Source organism: Parasteatoda tepidariorum, chromosome 6, assembly GCF_043381705.1.
Source record: "Parasteatoda tepidariorum isolate YZ-2023 chromosome 6, CAS_Ptep_4.0, whole genome shotgun sequence".
In the NCBI taxonomy this organism is placed as follows: domain Eukaryota; kingdom Metazoa; phylum Arthropoda; class Arachnida; order Araneae; family Theridiidae; genus Parasteatoda; species Parasteatoda tepidariorum.
In genome coordinates, this window is record NC_092209.1 from 6,179,315 (window position 1) to 6,204,982 (window position 25,668).

Sequence of the window (25,668 nt, forward strand, 5' to 3'; positions counted from 1 at the left end):
TCTTTGTGTTGTCCCTTCAATATTGTTATTCGAAGTAGAGTGTGTGCCGGATCCTGCTGTGTGTAGATGAGACTAGGTAGCAACTGCACGAGAAGGATGCAGTCACAAATAGGAATTCAACTGTTCGATGTGACCCATCCATCGAAGTGGGCGTTACTTTCGGTGTTGCAGAGTTCACATCACGTCCAGGTCACCAATGTGAGAAAATTTAATATCGACAATGTCAACCTTCATCTATCAAAACTTTCCCCAAGATTGAATCGAGTAGGCATGTTTCATATACTATTGAATGGACGTTGAATAATAGTAATGGTAGTAGTTTGCTGACATTATAGACACGTAGCCATTACTTCAGTTGAAATTTCAACTAGCTAAAATAATTAAATCTGCTAGAGTTCTATTCTTTGCGAAAATAAAATAAAAAAACGGAAGGTTTTCTAAACACTACATATCGAACTTATCGCCTATTGGATGGATGACGGTGCAAGTTTTAATTCTACAAGTACCTGTTCAGTACAAGCAAAATTTATCACTCTATCTCCGTGAATAGGAAATGATCGTCAATCGATATTTGACCACTTTCCAACAAGCTATGGTGCTTAAGTTGTAATTGGATATTGGGATGAATAGTAGCATTAGTTTAAAGGGTTCCCTGATCGCAACAACCGGCGTGTTGCTAATTAAAATTTCGTCCTCTTTCTGAGCAGCTAGAGGGCTGGAATTACTACTTCCTTATAAATGGAAGAGGGGAGCACAATTTATAATTCTTTTTTAAATGCTGCAAGCACAATTCATAGACAATCTATATTTAGACTGTGTTTCCCGAAATAAACAAAATTACACTCATAAAAAAATAGAAAAGAAGTGTATTTTTTTTTGTTTTTCCGTTTCGTTTAGAATTGCGTTTTTCCAGCCAAAGAAAAAAGTTTCTATTTGGGCTCCTGAAAAAAAAAAAGAAAGAAATGCAAGGCACATCACTTTCGTAATTAACTTCTAACGCTACCGAAAATACTTCTCGTGACTTTCAAACCCATGCCGAACGTTTTCAGTTTCTTTGACAAAAATGGCAATCTAAAATAGCGAATGTGTTTCGTGTTTTTCGTTTGCGTTTTTCGTTCAGTTTAGAATTGCGTATTTCCAGCTAAAGAAAAAAGTCTTTTTGTGCCTGAAAAAAAAAAAAAAAGAAAGCAAGGTGCATCACTTTCGTAATTAACTTCCACCACTACTGAGAAAACTTCTCGTGACTTGTTTGCCCTACGTTTTCCGTTTGGTTTCAGAAAATAGCACTTCATTCCTATTTAGTTCTATATGAATTATTTGAACATAATTTTAAAAATTCATATTTTCTGTTATTTACTAATCGATCTTAATTTACTAATCCATTATTTACTAATCAATCTTAATTTACTAATCCATTATTTACTAATCAATCTTAATTTACTAATNGGAGACATCTCGGGATGCGATTGGAGTCTCTGACTGGGATCGGAACGTGCACGGGTGCCCGCATGCGCAGGAGAGAGCTGAAGCTCTTATCAAAAGCGGCGTCCAAATGATGCGGCAGTCCGTATGAGGACTGGATGGAGCTCGCGTTGCAAAATTCGATGATGGAGGAGCAGCGAGGTGTTATCCGATTTACTCGAGCACAGAAAAACCATTAACTCCAATGTGTACTGTGAGACACTCTGACGCCTACGCAGGTCCATCAAGAACAAAAGACCGGGGCTGCTGTCGGAGGATGTGGTTCTGCTCCATGATAACGCACGTCCACAAGTCTCCAGAGTCACACACATGGAACTGNTTTAAAAGTTCATATTTTCCGTTATTTACTAATCAATCTTAATTTACTAATCCATTATTTACTAATCAATTTATCTCTTCTCCAGTTGCTTTACTCTTGGGTGACGTATCTGAGCGTTGTCAGCACATTATCTTTCGTTGTTTTCTTTGCTATTGGACCAGGTAAGTCAATTCTAATTGATTTTTATTTACATTATATTATCTCCCAAAAATCGAATGAAATATACCTGCCTAATATTATAAACATCGCTTACATGAATATGCTGAATNATTTTCGCAAACTTTTGACCGGTAATGTATATCTGCTTAAAATTATAAACAACGCTTTCATGAATATGCTGATTAAAGAAAAAGGTTTAAAAGTTTATTTCCCCTTTTATAATAATGGCTTTATAATTCTCTCTTTAAGAGGTAAATTTTAATTTTTCTGGCAATATTGAAATTAGTACCCATAAAACATTTGAATCTAGCCCTTGACCCAAAGAGGGACTCAGTGTGAAAATATCGAGAAAATACCCGTAACTTAAAAAAAAAACATCAGTATTAGAAAGACCGGGAAACAGTGCATCACCGTTGGCGATTAATATTCCTGTTATTCCAAATATCAATAAGAATGAACCGACGTTTATTAATAGCGGCGTTGCTATGATTATTAATGACCACATGATCTTTGTAAATAAAATATATGTTTCAAGGTAACGCGATTTCTCCATCCTCTTCTTATACTCCATCCCCCTTCTGTTGTCATGGTTTCAACAAATCTTGCTTTTTCCCTCACTCCAATACATTCAACATCTCACTGAAACGCCGTGGGGAAAATAGCCAGATTTGCCGAAACCATGGTAATGGAAGGGGGCGTGTGGAGAATGGTTCTACTATTCTATTTATTAGGAATATATACAACGCCCGCTCTATTTATTAGGAGTATAATATTGTCGGAAATACCGATCAAGTGCCTGAACACCTCTCAACATTCGTTATACCCGTGAATCTATTATTAAATATAATCGGTTATCATTGATATTTAATGCGCCATTTAATAAATTGAATCAGAAATTCACATTTCTCGCACTACCCTGAGTTCCCAACATGTTAATTGCCTACCATTCTCTGCATTGTAGTTCTTTTTTTTAAATCACGGAAGAAGTTTTACTCATATGGTTCTTCAACTGTCACTTGGACTAAGGGCAAGTGATTTAAAACTTAAGGATCACATTTCAAAAGATTAAAAGAAGAACCATTAACACCCGTATTCACCACGCCGAGTTAAATTCAAGAGTAACTCGGGGATCGGAATCTCCACGGTTCAGAGTTACTCTCGGATTAACCCTCGCTTTTTATTCTCCAACCGTTTTCAACAGAGGATTTCACAACTCGAGTTTAACACTTGCAGGAAATATAACGAGGCCTTTGATTGGGCAAGGTAAAACCATGTGACTTTGTATATAATATAAACACGTGCATCGTGCATAAACAAATTAGCGTGAGTATCGCTAATTTAAGTGGAGAGGTTTTAAGAAACGATATCTTTCAAAAAAGTCTATTTCATCTAACTCTTCTTAGGTCATTATTTCTGATAGTTGGGACAGTTGGAGAGGACCCTTCTTTCAACAGTTTCAAGAAATTCAAGATCTTCAAGCTCAAACGCAGCGATAGAATTCTCCATCTTTTTTGTTTACAAGCTCCTCGTCAATAGGTTACCCGGAGAGTCAGAACTGTCGATGAAATCTGCGAGTTTGGCGAAATTTCGGCTGGAGAATAACGTTTCGCACTAAACTCGTGATTTTACTCTTACCCATAGATTACCCGGAGGTAATCCGTGTTGGTGAATACGGACGTAAGGGGCTGTTAAAACCTGTTGCTTCAAAAATAAATTAGTTAATTGCATAATCTTATAGCCTATTTATCAGAGATCAAAATTTGCAGTCGAGTTAAAGAAAAACGGACAAAGTTATGAGATAAAGAATTCCGTTTTTTTATCATACAGGTAGTGACGAGTAAAACTTAAAACGCTGAAAACATTTGTTTACGGCTGAACTAGAATGGTGGGCTTTATCATGCTAGGCGCCGAAAGTAAAGGGTTAACGTCGGCTTTTAAGCGTACAATTATTTTCATTTTTGCTTAGCGGTATTTCCCTTCATTCTTAATCGTACAGTTTTATTTTCGAATTTCATTTTGTGTCCAATGTAGGATGGACTGATTTCAATAATATAAAATCTCGTGAACAAAAAGAGATCGAGGAACGAAACAAGCGGCGTGTTTCTTGCGAAAGCTGTATGAATTTCGTAAAGAAATTTTGGGATTTAGTTACGAAAGTTGACAACAGATGGCGCTGCAAGCCTTCGGTGACCAGAGCTAACAAATCTATTGTTCAAACGTGTTACCTCTTCTACTTGTTTTTACCCTAAATTTTCTCAATTTTTCCTGATATGTGTCATTTCTTTTTCGTTTTTTGTATACGAATTTTTCTGTAATTATTAATCTCAAACTTTTTCTTCCTTTCCTTGCTCTCTTTCGTGAAAGGACATGGCCACATTGAAGGCATGTTATACCATTTCTTTTTTTCTTATTCTAGAATTAGAATAATTATCTTTTTACAGGATATTCTGTAATTAGTTGCCATTTTTAAATAAATAACTTTGACTTTTAACCGCTTCCCTTACCAATTTTTCGGGGGGGGGGGGGGAAAAANGGGGGTAAAACTCAAACAATCAACATATTTTTTTTATTTCATTAATACGTGCATGGAACTAATGCAAAACATAATACACGAGTTTTAAAATTAAATTTTTAACTTTCTTATGTGTCGAAAAACATTTAATTTGCCATCCATTTATTATCCAGAGTTATCTCTGGCAAATTAAAAAAGCTAAATATTAGTCTTTGTAAATTAGTTTTTAAAAGATGGGACAACACAAAATGATACTTTCAAAACTCCAGGGATGCGCCATTTTTTATTATTATTCTTTTTTCGATGTAAATTCAGCAATCATCATATACACAATCCATATTCCATAAGAAATATTTAGCAGAGCTTATGAAGCTAATTCTAGAAGTTAAAGATTTAGATTTTTAATCTTGCCTAAGATATATCCAATTTTAGTGTAAAATTTAAACCAAATTTCTTTATCATTCAAATGTCATAAAAATAAGTGTTAGTCTGTTCTAATATTTGAAAGCTTATATTGATTCGTATGATTTATAGAAGTTGGGAATTTTAAATTTCTGTGGATTATTTCGAAATTTTAAAAGATTAACAAATTAAATCTTTTTATTCGCTTTTACTTAACTTCAGTATTCACCTAGATTTAGTTTCGAAATCTTGTTTCTAAGGTTGTGCATAGGTACTAGATTAATCCACCAGATGGCAGCACCAAATATTTCGGTGGTGCCGTTTTCTTTTAGAATGCGATTGAATTCTTTATCGAATTCAAGTCACTTAATTCTAATCGCATCATCAAAACTAACATCCCAAATCGAACATTTCAGGATATGAACATTGACAAATTGATTCCTCTATTTCGTTGATTAACTACAAAATTAAATAAAACTTAAAGAAAAATTGTGCTATTCATAGAAGTGATAGCATAATTATAAATTCAATCAAATGACTCTCTAAATTGATTTAAACATTACTTTTAAAACTTTTATGTATTTAATATCTAAGACTAACAGTATACTGGAACATAATTAAACTATTACCATAATGTAAATGAAAAAAAAAAGAAAAATTATAATTATTATTTTATAATCTGTTAGAATAGAAATCTACATCAAAAAGAGAATGAGAAATATTAGGGGCCGCAAATTAATATTTAAGACAAAAATACTTTGAACTCGGTCAAATAAGTAGTGAGGAAGGTGGGATGAAATGCATCAAAATTTGTTTAATTGCCTGTTGAAACTTGGAGTAATAATCGCGGCTCAGATGATCATAGCGCTTGAATACTTTCAGCCTCGCCTCTTTGTAAATAATTTATTTTATAACTGTTTTTCCTGTTTTAAATAATAATTTACTTCTAAAATAGGTATACCTTAATTTGTTTTCTACAAGAATACTAATTATTTATAATGGGCTGTTATTAAAGTGTCTATTCCGTAATATAATAATGGAAAAGACTCTGTCAGTTTTACTTTTTTTTTTTTTAAATTCTCAAGAAATATTTAGGGGTTTATTTTGTAATGTTTGATGTATTTAGATCATGATGTAAATTGTCATTTATTTATCAGTTTTAAGGCTTTCAAAGCTTTAAGGGACTTATGGCACACAAATTGGTGTACGGACGATTATTGTCAAGTATTATGTTTTGTCTAATGGTGCAAAATGATATTTGAGAAAAATTCCCTTTTATCTTTAGTACTCTTTTAAAACATACAAAAACAAAAGTTTTGTTAAGAACAAAAGAGTCTATTCAGGGATTAAAATCATCGAAAACTAGATTATACGAAGGTGATTCATTCAAAATTATATTCTTGCAATTCTAGAGCTCTTCTAAAATTTTAGCCAAAACAAAGTGAAAAATTAAAATTAAAATCAATTAAGTCTATTTTTGTGTTATATACTTTTGCTGATTTTTCATTTGCATAAAGTTATAATTTTTTTTCCGAACTGTATATTTGATTGATTGTGTATTTGGGGGGTTTTCAGGTTCGATCCCGTGGATGATCACGGCCGAGCTCTTTTCTCATGGTCCTAGACCGGCAGCTATGAGTGTGGCTGTTTTCGTCAACTGGTTTGCGAATTTCTTAGTTGGTTTAATCTTTCCTCAGATGCAGGTAAGAATATTTACACTTATTTATCTTTTACCATTACTAGTTATGTTATATAGACACTGCTCTGCTGTATACGTCATATAGTTTTAGGGTTTTTGGGAAGGTCATATAACGTTGCATAGTAACAAAGCATCACTTTGAAAGACGAAAAAAACCGTGGATCACAATGATTGTCGGAAAAAAATTACTGAAAATTTAGTAATGAAATCAACTTACCATTCATATTGGAAGATATTAGGTTTTATTTTAGGAATCGGATTCCTGCAAGTGACGTAGTGTGGGTATCTCGATCCTGATTGGTTGTTGAAACATGGCATTTGTTTACGTTAGCAGCTATTCTTTCTATTCTATTTTGAGAAAATCAGGTCAAGTATTAATTCCCTTAAGTAGCACTGCCTATATTTTTTCACAAAGATTTCAATTCTATCACTATATATTTTCACAAAGACTTAACGTAAAATCAGGCACGAACCCATGAAAATCATAAGCAAAATTATTATGCATCGAAGTTATCAGGTACTGATAATCTAAATAAGTAATCTAAATAAGTAAGTAATTTAAATAGTCTTGAATTAAAGTATGTGTCTTAGGCTAATTAATCCAACTCTTTGCAAACGGCTGACATCATTTTTTAGGCCTAGTGCAATGAGCCTTATAAACCCATTGCCAACTGACGTCTGTAGTTCGCAAAGAGTCGTATTTTCCATTGATACAAAATACATTTATTGTAATTCATTGTATAATGAAACCCATTGTTTATTGTGTTTTCAGCGGGTGTTTGAAAACTATTCCTTTTTGCCGTTCACTGTCCTGCTGGCCATTTTCTGGACCTTCACCTACAAGAAGGTACCAGAGACCAAGAACAGGACGTTCGAAGAAATTGCTGCCTTATTCCGGAGGGAGGAGGTGGTCAACGTCAACGGTCTCACCTCATCCGCGGTGATCCATCCACCAAGGAAACCCCCTCCACAGGTCGACCTGGTGGTCGGCGAGGAAAAGAACCTGGAGACCTGTAAGACAAAGTTCTAAAATACCCACAACGCATCTGCATGTTCCTTTTTATACTAAATGGCTTTTCGCATGACAAATATCTGTTTAGCAACCTTTGTTCTCCTTTCAAGATAGGTGTTAAAATGTTTACTGTCTGTTTGATTAAGAAATAAGTTGAACTTGATTCATAGTGTGGAAATTTCGATCATATTTATAATTAAAACTATGCACTGCATGAATAATGACTATTTGAAAATTATCACTATAGAACCTTGATATCGAAATTCTTGCAGATATCGTTTTTTAGCATATCACGTTAATTGGCCCTCGTTAAGCAGTTATATTATATTACTATCAAACCTTTATATCAAAAAGCTAAACTGTCAAGTTTTGGTATTAAATTATTTACCGCTTATTTATTCTTTTAAAAATATTCCATTTTGAATTCGATTTCAGTCAAAATGATAAGACATTTAATTTTAGGATTTTTATTTATTATGTAGCGAATTTTGGAGATAAAATGTTCAGAGCTAAATAAATGTTGTGAAAAGAAAGTGTTCTAAAAAGTATTCTAAAAATGTATTCTAAAATATGACTCTAAAAAGTAGAGTCATGAAACATAAGAATAACTACTATTAAATGTGTATGTATAATAGTTTACTAAAAGTTAAAATACAACAATAAAAATTTTATTTTAAAATAAAGACGAAAATAATTATGTATTAAACAGAAAAGAATTGGTTCACAATAAACTAACTTCGTGATTTTTCCGAAAAACTGCTATTATAAAAAAAAATTGACAAAAATTAAGATTATTGCTCTGAACCAAAATAATAGTTTTGTATTAGTCATTCATACTGTTTAATAAAAGTAAACCTTTTTTTTACAATAACATTTCAGATTACGTTTTTATGTTTCTTTTTTTTTCCTTACGTCAATGTTAAATTTTCCATCATACAAACTTACATACATACATTTTTTAATATTCGACAGTAGTATTGAAGCAATTAGAATATTGTTGAAGTAATTAAGAAATTTTTGAAGTAATACAGTATTGAAGTAGTTAAGAAGTTGTTAAAGTAATATGCATTGAAGTAATTAAGAAATTATGGAAGTAATGCAGGATTGAAATAATTAAAAAGTTGTTTAAGTAAAAATATTGAATTTATTAAGATGTTAAAGTGAAATAATTATTTTTCAAAGGAATTTTTCTTAAAATTTAACAAGCTTTTAGGGGATTTGTCTTTTTGTCGCGAGAGTTACTTTTCGGGTATATCGTGTCTAAAACTGGGTTTAAAACAAAGTCAATCACTTGATTAAAGTTAGCTAAGATCAAAACAACCCTAAAACCGTAGTGTCATGTCAGTAAAACTAAAATTATTACAAAAGCTTGAAGAGTGCTAAATAACTAATAGTTACCTTTGAAGCTAATAAAAAATTAAATATTCTTGAACTAAATTTTTATTTCTGAGTTAGAAGACATTTTTAACAGCTTTGAAGCGATCTGAGGAACTATTTTTGTGTTTAACAAGCTTTAGAGTTAATTGATGTTCGCAGTTCGCGTTTTCATGTAGAAGTTTTAATAAATATTTTTCTTTTATTTATATAATTACTTAATTTTACACATATAATTTTCATCTATTTTTTGGCACAAATTGCCTTAAACATATCTTGATGCACCTTTCATTATTTATAGAGTTAATTTATTGTGAAGGAAATTGATCTAAAATTTTGATTTTACTATCGAAAAAAGCATACATTTCTTTTTTAAAACAAATCTATCGAATGTGTGAAAATCAATTATACAAAGTTTTCTACACGGATATTTTTTATATTGTTTTTAATATTTTGATAGTTATCTGACATTTTGTTATTTAAGTGTGCATTTTGTATGATTTTCATTTTTTATCATTAATTATTTAAGGATGTGAATAAATGTATATTTTTATATTTTATTTTGGTTTTGTTTCCTTTTTAACATTTTTATCATTCCTGTAGTGCCAAAATCATTTTAAGGAGGGTGTTACGTAGCTAATATTATATTTGATGATCATTGACAAAATTCTGATCATGAAAAATATCTTATTCTAAAATCAAAAGCACCTGAAACTTTCGCAACACTATAAGCCTCAAAAAAGAACATTTCTCAAAAATGATTCTTGACAGAATTTCAAACCTCGAAAATAAACCTTGACAAAAATCCAAATCACAAAAAAAAACCTTTATAAACCTTGAAAAAAAACCTCGATGAAAATTCACATCACGAAAAAGAAACCATCTAAGGATTTCAAACCTTAAAAAAATAATAATAAATAAAAATGGTAGATTAAAATCCAAATAACGAGATAGGATTCCTCACCCATTGAGATTTCGAAATTGCATTAAAATCGGTTAATAGTTTTAAAAATTGATTTTGAGAATCCACCGTAGCCTTAAGATTGACTCATGAAAAGAAATTCACGTAACCTATTACTTAAAATTAAATTGTTATTTTAAGTTTATATATTGTGGGAGGACAAAATTTTTTCTTCTGTAAAAAAAATTACCATAAGCTTGAATTAGCTTGCTTATAAATAACGTCCCGCATTGGACTGATCGTTCCCAGCAGATCACCGAAGTCAAGCATCACTGGCTACGGTCAGTGCGCGGGTGGGTGACCACTTGAATCAGCCTGCGTAGGGACCGAGGGTGTGCGGTATGGGTCCTCGTTAAACTGTTCTACCGTAAAGTGCTCGATTTCGCGTGCAGTCGTCGGGCTACCGAATCGGGGGTGCCATCCCTTCTGCAGAGGATCAAAATTGTGATGGCATGTCTTCGGATCATCCTCAGGGGTGTTTCCCAGACCGTCGCCAATAACCCAACGTGCAGCTCTAGTGCGACGTAAATTAACTACAACTGCAACAACTACAACTGCTTATAAATAACCGAATTTATAAATTATGTGTTTAAGATTTTTAGAATGAGAAATGAAAGATAATCAAATGAAAGAACGCATAAGACGAAATTACTCCCCAGTGTTATTCCCTCTTCTTAATCCTACGCTAACCTTTACTGATACCAACATTTATGTAAACAAAGCCTTTCATTAGCATTTTCGTCCAATATTTTCTGAAGTTAACAGCAGATGAACAAGATAAATCATAGGAGGAGGAATAGATTCCCATCAACGCTTAACAATCAATGAACCTGGTGGGAATCGTACTTCCCACGGCCTCTCATAAAGTGTTAAAATACAATTGTCAAAGTACCAGTTTAAAATACGGAAACAAATGCTATGTTTTTTCCCATTCCTGAGCTATGTCTATTTTTTTCAAACATTCGTGTTGAGTTATGTCTATTTTATGAAGCAGAAAGAATGTATCTAAATATATGGCTTAATTTTCATCGGTTGGCCAATAAGAGAAGATAGTCTGGTTTAGATACACTTTAGAGTTTTCTTCAAATGATGTTCTTGTAAAAAAAGCTATTTTTCCGCTATGAATGCCGGATCGTCTCTTCAGTTATATATTCTTTACGAACTAGTAAATTTTTAATCTCAAGTTTGTTTTTATTTTCAACTCAGCACTTTTCCAAATTTTTTTCCTTCCCCTTTTTAGGCTATTTTCTTCTGCTTTTGATAAATCTGCGTGTGATAAATCTCTGCGTTTGCCAAGTCTTTGTGTCGTGAGGCTCGTTGAGCATTCAAACCAATTATTATTACAGTTTCACTCAATAATACACTGAAAAAAGTTTTGAACATTCTTCTTTAACGGCGTTTCAGCTTCTTTGTATCGCCATGTTTCGTACACTTTAAAAACAAATACTCGTACAGTTTTACTGAAAAAAAATTCTGAAACACATTTTGTATGTTCTTCTTTAATGGTTCTTTAAGCTTCTTTGTGAAGCGACGCCTTTTCCACATCCGAATCAATAGTTCTCCTACAAGTTTCACTGAATAATCGGCTAAAACAAGTTTTTGACATTTTCTCCACTTGTTGTTCTTTCACCTTTGTGTCGCGCCTCTTTTTGCACATTCAAAACGAACATTCCTACAATTTCACTGAATAATTTACTGAAATATGTGCTGACTATTCTTCACTAGCGACTCTTTTTAGCTTCTTTGTGTTGCGACTCTCTTTGCACAGTCAAAGCAATTATTCTTGCAATTTCACTAAATACCTTACTGAAACACATTTTTGACTATTCTTCACTTGTGGCTCTTTTCAGCTTCTTTGTGTCGTGACTCTCTTTGCACATTCAAAACAATTTTTACTATAGTTTCACTGAATAATTTTCTAAAACACGTTTTTTTCCCCTGCAGATGGAACATTTCTCATTTGGACAAAGCAAGAAACCAGATACCGGTAGATTCACCCTAACAATCGAACATTTGTACTTTTTATATCAATTTATTTACATGTACGGAAAATTAAACTTTTCTTTTTATTTCTATATCTTCAGAGCAGAAAAATCTGTTACTTTTTCATACTTTTGATGTATCTACTTTTTAGGCAGAAATTTGATTAAAATTTTTTAATGTGTTAATGAGTATTTCATAATTTTATTCGTAATAGTTTGAAAATTTTCATACTTTAACATCAACAGGCATTACAGGCTCAAACGCCTATGCAATAACTGGAAAAACCACCGTTGTAAAAGAGATGCCAAAATATCACTTTTAATTGCAAATTTGTGATCTATCAATGTCAAAATTTCATTGTTTGAAAAAAATAAACAGTCGTGAGAATAAATGTTTCCCAAAATACATAATTATATTTAAAATACGTTCTTTGAAAATATCCTTGTTTAAACAGTAAGAAAGGCTTTACCGGATTTTGCATCTGAATAAAAACTTTCATCTGAAGCATCTGAATAAAACAATTTTAGTTGGTTTGGTATGAGATTTTCTTCTGTGTGTTCACTTGAGTTCATTTCAGATACGAATTTTATATTTGAATAGAAATTTGACTTCATTTGAATTGTTATGAATTATACATGTGAATTCATATTTACTTAAGTTGTTTTTTCATCTGAACGGAAACTTGACTCCATTTAAGTTTATATGAATTATAAACTAATCAAAAATAATAAAAGGTAGCAGAATGTTGTTCGATGCAGTGACATGTCTGATTCTATGTGCATAAAATAAAATGTCTTCAATAACTTTTGATTTAATGATCAGATTTACACATACTAGTGCTCAATCTAAATGGCCCGTATTCCTAACATGAAACATACTAATTAGTAGAGACGATATTTTAAATTGCAAAATCAAACTTAAAAGCGTAATTTTTTTTAATAAACATGCCTTTTTTTTAAACTTCAAAATACAGGACTGAAAGCTACGTAGCTTTTTACTAAATATGTTATAGAGTGGTAGACAATAAAAAACTAAAGCTTCTGAATGTTTGGTAATTTTACCAACATTTAAAATGCCCCCCCAACAGTTTAAAATAATGTTTACATAGCATTTTAAATCATTTACATGTAGTAATGTGGAAAACAACTTTAAATCAAATTTACGAAGCATTTTTTTCCCATTGTTCACCTGGGGAATGACCTTTCGTCATGCAGGCATCAGAGGGGCAGATTTTGTGGCCACGCTTTCAGGGACACCCTATTAGGTGCGCAAACTTTGCTCCCACAGTCAGGACAGATAATACAGAGAATGAAGGAACAGCCATGCCTTGTCCGGGATTCGAACCGAGAACCTTTCTGGTGCAAGGCCAGTTTCCTGATCCCTACACGGTGCGGTCGGCAATTTACGAAACAAAAAATCATACATCAAAACATAAACTTAGTTGCCGCAAGATATAATTTTTTCAAAAAGCGCAGAAAGTAGGCATCCCTGAAAAAATAGGGGGTAGTCACAATCTGGAAAATAGGATCCCAATAGATGAGTTGAGGGCCAGGATAGCCTGGTTGGCAGGGCGCTATACTTACGTTCGTGAGAGCGGGAGTTCAAATCCAACCGTCCGAAGACTCCTCGTGCACTAAATAATGACTAGTGCATGTTAACTCTGGCGGGTGACAAAGTTCTCCATGTTCCCATAACAAATTATACCTCTGGAGGTACAGAAATAGTGATTGATTGTTATCTGGTTCAGGTTAAAATTACGATCTGTGGATGAATGAATGGATGTATAAATGGGTCAGCCCCATAAACGTGTGTGACGTATGGGTGTGGCAGAAGTCGAGTTCTTAGCCATAGATGGTTCCAAATGAAAACAAGAACAATCCCTTGTCTTAATGTCCTACGACAAGAACAACGATAAGTTCGGAGAGTGACCATAGACTTATAGCAAATAATATAGAAAGGAGAAGCTTCTTAAATAGGTAACTAAAGCGGAGAACTGCTCAGCGAGGTACGCTGAATCAGAAAAACAACGGTGAGCAACATACTCAGATTTAGCGAAGCGTCATATGTACCAAAATCCAATGCATGCACATAAGAAATTAAGTGACATCCGTGAACCAGTTGTTTCCTAACTCTACTACAGCAACTCACCAACCGCCATTTTATTCTTTCTTTTTAATTCCAAATATGTTGGCAGATATAAATGTATTCTCGAAGAAATATCTTAATACAGTACTATTTATGAATAGAATATAAATGCAGAAGAAGCCAACCATAAGCAAAAAGAGAAAACTTTTTCATCCTAACCCCAGTAGAGGTTAAGGGGAGAGGAGGTTACAAAGCAGTTTCGAAAACTGAACTGTTGTGCCCTTAAATGTTGCTTTTTCCTTTACAGACAGGAACCATACCTAACATTGGGGGACTTATTTACATTGCGCCTATTGAAGCTAGGCTTACTCCCCTATGAATATTCTTTGCTTATAGGGCGACCACATCACGTAACTCACACTTTTCGTGGAACCACACAATGTTATTTCTACCAAGAAGCTATTCTTTTTTCATAATTTTCTTAATTTTTAATCAGACGATAAAACAAAAAGCTACGTTTTTATCTTTACTTTCTAAAGTCAGCACAAATTTCAAGATCCAAATATAATGATTGTTTATAACTGATGAATTATGTAAGCATTGGACGGTGTTTTCTACACGAGGATTCGCTGCTGGCTTTTGACTGTCGATACTTCCGGGTTACTGTTTCCGGTGTATTTTGAAGTTATTTGGTTCACAGTATGGTCATTGTTCTTTGAAACTGTCTAGAGTAGCTTTCTTGTATACGTGTGTTTGCTACCTTATTTGTTATTTGAGTTGTAAAATAAAGAATCGTTATAAGAATCGTCATTTCAAGACGTAAGAATCGCCATTTAAGAAAAAGAATTGTTATAAAATACTTCTTACTTTGCTAACAACATACCAATTTTGACATTTAAACGAAATTTATTTCGAGGCCAAATCAGGACTGCCAAAAAAGCGAGTTTTTTCTAAATCTAGCAACCATGTCACCTCTTTTAACACAATACATCTATAAGTAACTAAAACAAATTTTTGCTTCAAACTCACCAGAATTGCTTAATACCATTAATATCTTATGAAATATAGCAGATTTGAGCTCAGAAAGCATATAAATTATTTCTTTAATTAAAAACAAAACTATGTTTGAAAACATCTTCTGTGATAAACAGTTGTATACTCTCTAACCGGAAGTAGAGCAGGTCAACTGCTCTAGATTGCTGTTGTTTACATTTATATTGAAAATACCATCCATTAAATGGGCTCTGATCTGTTACCGTTTATTTTACTTCAGTTTTTGAAGTTAGCAGTGGCAATAGGAGTTTATTTAAATAACATTGAACTTAAAATTATTCAACATATTTTGTATGTGTTGTATCAGATTGAAATAACTAATTCCATTAGCTGCAAATATAAGCAAGATAAGTAAACTTTTGCAAAGAAATTTTTGCCCAATTAAGAAATACAAATATGCAAAGCAATATAAATACATTTATTTACTGAAATTATAAATAATTTATAATTTAAATTTGTTTAGACTCGTAATTTATGAACAATTTAGAAAAATCATTATCTGAATTTATATTATTAAATGATTCAACATATTTTGTGTGTACATATTTGTAAGCAACGAATTCTTGAATTATGATATGCAAAACAATTTCTCAATGAGAAAACTGCGACAGAATTAAAGGATACGAATTAAAATAGAAATATTTGTTATTTACCCGAATGCATATACATCAAATATGTATTTCATTTTTAAGTTGTGAATTGTTCATTAGAAATTGTTAAGTTTTGCTCAAACTTTTGCCCAACGTGTTAAATACTAGTGATACGAATGAAAGCAAAATAATCGATGTCGGAAATATTTATTCCATTTTTGGTTTTTGTTTAAAAATAATAATTTCGTCATTAAAGTAGTCAACGTTTGTCTTAAATTTTGCCGCTTTGAGAAAAAATTCCAGGTACCATCTCAAAAAGCATTTTATGACATTACGAAAAAATATGTTTTTGTATTTACTATTATTGCCAAATATAGGGATAAGTAGCCAACATTGCTTACCGTTCCTCCTTTTCTGTCACGTGCTGAGGGGAATAATCAGACAGGTGTTGGTTTCAAAGTGAGCATGATTTTACCATTGTAGTCTATTAGTCTTCGGCTATTGGTTATTATTAGTCTTTGGCTAAATGTTAATTTTACTTTTTGAGTATCTCGTTATATCTCAAGGACTTTTTTAAGCGAATCAAAAAATTATTTTATACACATAGAAATTCGCATATCCAAGGATAATTCCTTGCAAAAGTTAATTTTTAATAATCATTTATTAATTTTATTTCATAATTTAATAAAAGTGTAAACAATTTTGAATTGCGAGAAATGTAAATTTTTACATCATTTTTAAGTACGTACTTTTAAATCACGAAATACAATATTTGAATGTAATTGGTAAAATAGTTAGCGATAAATATAATTTTCAAATGTAAAATTTTTCAAAAATTTAACAACCTAGAAATTATTTGATCAATTTTGTTCAAATTTTGCATATTACCATTCAAAATTGCATGTAAAAATTTGCCTATCTTACAATTCCAGAATCTTTTGACAATTAAGAAATAAAATAATCATTACAATTAATTATTTGAAATCATTTTTTACGTGGAATTATCTTTGGGTAAGCGAATTTTATCACTGTAAACAGAAATTTTACGTTTCACTCAAAAAGTTCTCAGAATAAAATTAGATAAGCATTACATATTATTAATATTGTGAGATCTTAATTTACCACTTCCTCTGTGCCTAAAATATTGGAAACTCATTTTCCAAATTACGGCTACTTTCCATCTTTTGATGGTCAGAAATCTAAATCCGTTGGAAAAAAATATGCTTTATCAGCGAAAATGCGTTTCGCTTTTGTTTCCGTAATTTAAAGTACCCTATAAAACGCGCTGATTAATTAAAATATTTAATATTACTACCTCGAACCTTTGAGGTGAGTTCTAGGGCGTGAAAATCCGTTCATTAGATCAAAAGTTATTCAGCGTTATTTATTTGGCACTCAGTACATTAAAAGAATGTTCACTGTAGTAAATATTTCCTCAAAAATTCGTACATGAGAGCAAATTTTTTACAAATGCTAAGGGAATCCACCTCTAATAGTAAATATACTATAGTATATTTATAGCAGAGCTTCCAACAGCTATGCTTTTTTCAAACTGTTTTATGGAGAAGTAGACTTTAAAAACTAAAAGTTTTTGAATTTTTCGTAATTTCACCAAAATTTTAAAAGCTTCACCACTACAGAGCTAAATTGAGTTTGGGATAATGAAGAGGATCTGTGCTCTGAGAAAGAGAGTTGAGTTGAGTTGTTGATGGTGAATAACTGAGGATACAAGATGATCGTGGAGAAGAAACATTAAACTAATTCCATGCAAAATTTGCAGTTTTCCGAAAATTTAAAGTACAAAATTTTGTGTTTCCAGCACTTTTGGAGAGGTTGAGTTGATAATGATGAAGAAATGGAGATAGAAGGTAATTGTGAAAAAGGAGCAATAAACAAATTCAATGCAAAGTTCGCAATATTTCAATTTCAAGTATCTGACTTTTTTTCAATTCACTTTCTCAGGAACAATCGGATCGATTTTGCCCAAATTTTTTATTTTGCTACATAAAATTATATTCTCTAAAATGATTCAAAAAATTGCATGCCTCAAGCATCAAAATTTTTTTTTACCATTCTCAAATAAAATAATAAATATTTGATGAAAGTTATTTTTTGCGTGGAATTATTTTTGGATAAACGAATATAATTTCGTGTGAAAAATTTTCAATTCTCTTAAAAAGTTTTCGAGGTATAGTGAAATACGCGAAAAGTAAATTAACATTAAGGGAACAAAGATTGTTAACTGAATTGGAGGCGAGAGACGTTTGTTGGAGAAATTAACAGTTGCCGTTTTTGAGAATGAAGCAGCCATTTTCCAGTCAATGCACCAAGTATGGATGGTGGAGCGAATTAGAGATTTGAAATGATCCTGTCAAAAGATTTTTCAGCGTAATAAATGTAGACATCATCCAACATAAGAATTTGAACTCCAAGGGAGAGGTTCTTGTGAATGTCTTAAAGATAAAACATGAAAAAGAAGAAAGGAGAGAGGACACTGCTTTGCCGGCTTCTCTTTTTTTGCTGGAAATCTTAAGACTGTGTTTGGTGCCAAGAGATTTAGAAAATTCGATTACATGGAAAATTGTATAAAATGTGGCTTTCAGGAGAACTCCTCCAGACATCAGTCTCGCGTCGTGACTGGTACCATGGTTACGAGAAAAAGTCACTTCGAATAGGGGTGTTATTTGAATAACTTGATCTTGGCATAATCAGCGTGAGTAAACTAATCGTAACCTTCATTTCTCCTTTGCACTCCCGTTAGAAATGTGCTCTTGTTTGTTGCCATAATGGCATGAAGTCCTAGACTTTAAGTCTAGAGGAGTTCTCAAAGTTGCATAATAAGAAGATGGCGGTTTTTCCAGACATGTGGGTCGAAAACAGTCTGGTAAGGAGACCATCAATTTATACATTAGCGTCTGCGGAAACGAGATCAAGTGCAATGCAGACTAAGAATTTTCACCGTTTCCGTGCTTCCAGTATGGATTGAGTGAGTTGTATTGCACTCTCAGAAACGGGGGAGTGAGTGTGGGAGGGATGGAAACAGTTTCATTGAAGACTGTTGAAAATTAAGGAGCCTTAAGAGCAGCATACGTTTGCAGACTTTCTCTAAAGTAGAGGTAAGAGCAATCGGGAGATTTTTGGGAGGGATTTTCCTGGTTTGAAGATGGGAACTATTTTTGCTTGAGTTAGAGGGAGGGAGCTGTACTTTGAATGTTCTTAAGGAGCTCATTCGGGTTAAGACAGGGAATGACTTTAATGAGGCTAGCAGGAATGCGGTCTGTTCCGGAAGCCGTGTTCTTTGTTCCATGTTGAGTTGCTTCCAGTTCGGTGGGCAAGAAAGAAATATCCAGTTCAATATTGTATGGACCCCTGAGCTAGAAAGGGATTGGGGAAGGAGTACGAAGAAGGTCTTCACCGAAAAGGTTGCCGTGGTCAGGTAGTAGGAGAGAGTAATTGGCAACGACCACTACTCAAGTTACGTATTGCGTAAATTTAGATCCTTTAAAAGTCAGCTTTCTTGATTAAACTATCATTCCCATTTCTGTTATTTTCATCGATACACTATTTTTTTAAAAAAAATTTAAATACACATATTTTTATTTTGAAAAGTGATTTTGAAAATGTTTCATTTGAAGTACAATTTTTTATTTAAAAAGTGGTTTTATAATACTTTAATAAAAATGCTTTTTTGCCCAATCATTAGATCAAAAGCTATTCAGAGTAATTCTTTCCGTTTTTGAGCACAGTGCAAACAAAAAGATGTGAATTGCGAATTTTTTAATAACTAAAATGAAATATTATTTTTTGCATTGAAATTTACGATATCCAGGATCTCATTTTTTAGATTTTTTCCCAACTTCTAAAATGATTTCATATGCATAGTTATATGCTTAGAATTGCTAGTGAACAGTTTAGCCTTTACCCAAATTATAGGACTAGGATGACCAACTCGCGGTCAGAATGCCAAAATATGGCACGGTCAGGTTTCAACAGTGGCACACGAAAATTGACTTCCAGGACTTGACTTCCACCTATCAAAAACTGGTGGAAAGTCTTCCCAGACATATGTGTGTGCAGGCTGTCATCGATGCAAAAGGGGAACCAACATCATATTAATTTGTGCCTCTGAACACTCTAAGTCCATACCACTGGGTGTCCGATTACTTTTAACCAGATAGTGTATCATCTTCACTCAATTAAGTGCATCATTGGAGAAGAATATACCACCCAAGAATTCCAATGTATGATTTCAAAGTAATCCAAACGCTGAAAGTATTTCTTTGGTAGTGCGAAATTTTTAACAGTCTTTTTAGTTGGAAAAGTTTGTTCTGCTTTTAAGATCCTCCTTATATCTTTGACGCAGAATTTTAATGAAACAAATTTTTCATACTTTTTTCGTACTTATGTGCAGCTATTTAGGTCTTAGAGAAATTTCTTTCATTTACAAACTCAATTATTGATAAATTTTTGAATACAAACGAAACAAATGTTTTCAAACTAAATTTTTTAGACTTTATATTCTAGTACAAATATAATTTCGATATCCTAACGGATTTTTTAGTAACTATTAGACGGTTTTTTTATAATTAAAAATATCAAAATATATTTTTGCTTGTAATTAGAGCGAGCGTCAGAAAAATATGCAAAAGGAACATTGGCATCCCATCTATGCGAAAGGGTTAAATGCAACCTAAGGAATAGGTTAATAACAGTTAGCAATCTGGAATGAGAACAAAGAAGCTGGATCGTGATTTGCCAAGTTTTCTGGACGATGCCGTAAAGTGATAATTAATTAAAATGTGTTGCATATATTGCTGGTTGACGGGAACTTGCTGAGTACAAACCGAGTTTCGTACTACCGAAAGTAAACTTTCAAGTTTCGGATCACAATGAAATCGTTCATTAGAATTCTTGCGTGGTATATTCTCTCCCGATGCTGCAAGACTTAAATGAAGATGATATTAAATCACTCAAATCAATTCTGGATTCCATGTGAATCATAGATATACCAAAGTTTCCTTACCACTTCCAGGTTATTGAAAGTGTGTCAAATTTGTGATACGAATAAAATAAGTGAACATAAAGCTAGAGAGGGATATATCCTACTAATATTAACAGGGATGCCAACTGTTCCGCTTGTTGTAAAAATTTTAATAAATTGTTAACGAATTAAATATTAAAACTTAGGCCCACTCTTTCAGAAGAGTCTCACCACAAGATGACTGCGATAAAGTTGCACTTCATTGGATGCTGTGAAATTTTGATAAGTAGGGCTGGAATAATTTCTTAAAAGGAAAAAATACTTAACTAGAACTAACTTAAATTTTGTTACCACTTGAAAATATTTTTTTACAAAGCAAAGCAAGGTGTCATCTCTGCATTAAGATCTAGATCAGATCTCATTTCTCCAGAAAAATTATACTTTAAGAGAGAAATAGATACAAAAAAGGAACATTAACAACGCCATAAACCAAGAAATTGAACTCCTTTGGAAATCTTTGGTTATTGCTATAAATATAACATAATACCCATTCAAAAAAATTGGGTGGTTATTTAAGTAGAGTATAGATGGAACTCAATGTGCCCTTATTTTCACATAGTATATTCTGTGTTGTTCTGATCTTACATGACGAACAAAGTGACATTTAGGGAAAATGTGAAACTAGTGATTTTTTACAAAATTTTGTGCGAACATTTATCAGAATTTCCTTTTTTTATATTTTATTATTCAAACTATCAAGGTAGAATAAAAACGTATATAAGCATGTTTGTTTCAGAAGATTTAGCCAACCTAAAATGTTTTTTTAAATGATTTTTCCAAGCTTTCCTTAATTTTAAGTATGATGCGCACAAACGGAAGATATTAACAGATTTAACTTTTTATACCTTTTTTTCATTACAATAGGCAGTTTCCCACACTAAAGCTTTTCGAAATTCGTTTTTTGACCCTTCTTTCCTATGTTAGTATTCTACGGACAATATGAAATATATAAAAAATATGTTGAATTAACGTGAAAAAGCCGAGAGAAAAACGAAGAAATTTAAGAAAATTAATAAGTTCTATTTACTGCGAATAAGCTGCAAGTCACAACTCATAAAAATAGCTCATAAAATAAGCTCATAAAAATAGGTTAAAGATATAGAAAAAACATATAAAATAATTATGATGATTAATGAGAAAAAAAACTTGAAGTATAATATTTTTAAAAATATTTTTAAAAAAATTATTTATAAGCCGGAGAACAAAATAATGAAAAGATATAATGTCGCCATTAGCTCACACAGGGTCGGGATAGCCTGGTCGGTAGAGCGCTGGGCTCATGTCCGACAGTTCGTGCGTTTAAACTCCGCCGGCCGAAGACTCCCCGTGTAGTAAAATGGTGACTGATGCACACTAAATCTGTTGAATCGCAAAGTCCTTCATGTTCCCATAACAAATCAATACCTCTGGGGGTACTGAGTTGGAGATGGATCGCTCCCTGATTCAGGTCAAAATTACGGTCTGTGTATGAATGAATTGATGTATGAATGCGTCCGCCCTAGAAACGTGTGTGACGTATGGGTGTGGCAGAAGTCGAATTCTTGGTCATAGATGGCGCCACTGGGAAACAAGAACAATCGCACCCCTCTGCCTTAATAAGCCTACGTCAACAACAACATCAGCTCACACGATTATATCCGCGAAAAGGAGTGCTTTCTAACATTGTATTAATATATCGCAAAGCAAAATATATCTATACAATAATGTGAGGAGTACTGAAAACAATTTAAGTGAAAATCGAACACATTAAGTAAAATATATACGAAATAGAACAGAAAACAAAGTGTAAGAAAAATGCAGAACAAAACACGAAACGTAATCTATAAAGCAAGTAGTGAATTCAAATGAATTTACACGAACACGAAAATATTTTAAATGATCTTTCCAGAATCATTTAGAATATTTTATTAATAAATCTGTCTGATTGCAAAATATGAAAACAAATGCGCAAATAGAGGTTAGAAGAGTAAAAAATCGATCTTTTATGGCGCATTCTTACTGCCGTACCGAAGAGCGTTTGGTTTGTCAGCTACCTCGGATTGGCCCGAAAATGGATATTGATTCATATTCAGCTATAATTTAGTAAAAGCAAGTATAACATATTTAAAATGTCAATCCAAATTTAGTTTTGCGGTAAGAAACACCATTTGGTAAATCAATACTGACTTTCGTGTACTGTGTTGTAAACTGACTTTCGTGGTATTTCTTATCAGGGGTAAGCTCTGCCGCTAGAATATATGTGTGGTAGCGATCGTCATTCCAAATTTTTTATGGTTGTTCCGGCATCATCATTGACTTTTGACCGTTACAGATACAACTTAATTTGGATGTAATATAATATAATTATCTCAGAGAAATGAATAAAAACGTTTAAGAAAAATTGATTTATTAAGTATTGAAAATGGGCCGACCGGCCTGTGTAGGGGTTAGGGAACTGCCCTAGCATCAGAAAGGTTCTGGATTCGAATCTCGAGAAAGGCATGGATGTTCTTTCCTTTTCTGTACTAACTGTCCTCACCGTGAGAGCAACGTTGGCCCACCTACTATGTTGCCCCTGAAAGAGAGGCCAACAAATCTGCATTTTAAATGCCTGAATTGAAGGATGTTAACACAGGTGGGCATTGGGAAAAAAAAGGTATTGAAAATGGCCATATTCAAGGTTCGAAAAGGTCACCCCCAGTCACCAAAAATTGGAAGATGAAAGTAAATAAATTGTTCCCAACTGACAGTTAAGAGCATGGGAAGAGACCCATGGTTGGCGATTATTAAAAGATAACGTAGCCAAAAAGAAAGCCAACCCCCATAATCAATATTAGATTTGAAAGTACTTTGGAGATCACGCATCACCAAAAAGACTGTGAGAATTAGTATAACCATGTAACTGAAACATATTTGTTGTGATAAATAAGGATAATAAAGAGTAATAAATAAATTTTTGTTTTCGATTAGTCGTGACAGTGAATCAATGAGTTTTATATTAGTATTGAAATAAAAAGATAGCCGCTGTATAAAAGATCAATAAGAAAAGAATAAAATATTTTATATTCTCTGTTTATAAATTGTAATAAAAATTAAATAAGTGATTTAATTTAGTTAAAAGTCGATTAAGAATGATTAAAAAAATAAGTTCAAGAAATGAAAGAAATTTTAAAAGCTAAGAAATATGTAATGCCTATTGCGGCATCATAACATGATTGCCTTATTTTCTCTTAACAAAATGTGTTGCTTTATATTTATAGGTTTTATGCAACATCTGCCGCATTGCCAATACAGCCAGTACCAACAGAGAAAAAAGCTGCTGGAGGTGACCACCAATCATATGGAGGATAGGCTATGACAACGGCCTCAAGGGAACTGGCCACCAGTTCCGACTGCTTCACTTTGATCGAGACCAGGTGAGGAGGTTCACTATTATAAAACAGGATATGAATATATATATATATATATATATATTTATANGAGCTATACAGGGCTCATATATATATATATATATTATGATGAATATACAGTAAAAGCACGGTGTTTTACGAGAACTCCACTCTTAAGACAAATTTCACTCGTGTAGTGAATGGTGAATGATGCACGTTAAATCTGTCGGGACACAATGTCTTCCATGTTCCCATAACAAATCAATACCTCTGGGGGTACTGAATTGGAGTTTGACTGTTAACGGGTTCAGGTCTTAATTACGATCTGTGGATGAATGAATGGATGTATGAATGAGTCCACCCTATAAACGGGTGTGATATAAGGGTGTGGCTAAAGTCGATTTCTTGGTCATAGATGGCGCCACTGGAAAACAAGAACAATCGCACCCCCTCAGCCTTAATGGCAGACGACAACAACAGAATCAATACACTTNATATTAATATCGAAGATGCAATAATTTCATGTTTGTAATGAGTAAGAAATTACAAAGGTTCCGCTATTACGAAAAAAAAATTTGAAGCAAATTCATTTTTCTGCTTTTAATTGAGCAATATTATACGAAAAAAGGTTTGGATGATAGACATTTTAGTTGATTTTTGGTATCAATAAATATTATGAAAAACGAAATCGTTTCTTTCTTGCAATTTTAATTTTTCAATTTCTTGCCATTTTTGTTAAGCAGTCAATGTATAGACAATCACCGACTATGTTATCTTCTTTCTAACAAAAGAAAAATTCTTCAGCAACTTTCTGAAATCCTACGACGCACTTTATAACATTTGAATCACAACCCCTTATTTCCAATTCTTGTCGATTTCCTATTTAAATCATTATCGACTCGTGTTAATGATGTCAATAGTTTTTGCACTTCGTTTCATTTTCTTCCTTGAAGAAGGGAGTTACGGTTTGAAAACTTGTTGTTTAAACATCTCTGTCTTTCATAGCTACGTAATTCAGTCTAAAATATCATGTTAAAAACATTCTATTCTACTATTTTTAATCAAAATAGTTGTTAAGAATAAAAGAGATAAGCATGTATGACTACATTATTTGTTAGTCTTTGTTGTTCCTAATTTAACATTAAATATGCATACTTGATTATAACGGCAAGCTCGCTGTAATGTTAATTTAACCTGCGATTTTAAAACGTTGTCGAGACGGACTCTTATTCTAATTATAATATTAGTGTTGGTGATAAATTGTTTTTGAAAGATTGCGTAAATTTCGCTACGAAAGTTCAGTAAGAAAGATCCCGTTTAGAAAATCGAAAAGTGGAAATAAATTGTGAACGATTTCTTGTTAGAGTTTTAATTCAACCAATAAATTGTTCTCTTAAAAAGTACTTAGAAAGTGCAACGTATGCAGTAGAGGTTTCTAACGCAATAAATAAATAAATGAAATTTTAAAAAAAGTTTTAAAAAAACATAATGCAATTTCTGTTCTAAAATCTAATTTTAAATCTAATTAATTTTTAATTAATTTTAAATTTAATCTCTCAATCTTTAATAACAAAGGATTTCTAGAGAAAGCCATTTATCAATATTTAATCAATATATATATATATATA

The 25,668-nt window shown here is 32.6% G+C and overlaps 2 protein-coding genes across 12 annotated transcripts in view; one reads left to right on the top strand and one right to left on the bottom strand.

Moving 5' to 3' along the window:
* Positions 1–12,088, top strand: part of LOC107445416 (Glucose transporter 1) — a 306,620-nt gene extending 294,532 nt beyond the window's left edge. For 6 of the 7 annotated variants that reach the window (XM_043050490.2, XM_043050485.2, XM_043050487.2 and 3 more), the window contains 4 exons: positions 1,887–1,962; positions 6,450–6,577; positions 7,346–7,586; positions 11,865–12,088. In XM_043050490.2, the coding sequence (XP_042906424.2) occupies positions 1,887–1,962; positions 6,450–6,577; positions 7,346–7,586; positions 11,865–11,911 (492 nt within the window). In that variant the 3' untranslated portion in view covers positions 11,912–12,088. Of the gene's footprint in view, positions 1–1,886; positions 1,963–6,449; positions 6,578–7,345; positions 9,520–11,864 lie in introns of those variants that run through there. The other variant, XM_071181950.1, reaches the window with a different exon arrangement.
* The window catches only part of LOC107439260 (coiled-coil domain-containing protein 92), an 879,443-nt gene that overhangs the window by 485,716 nt on the left and 368,059 nt on the right, over positions 1–25,668 (bottom strand). The gene's annotated exons all lie outside the window — the stretch shown is intronic.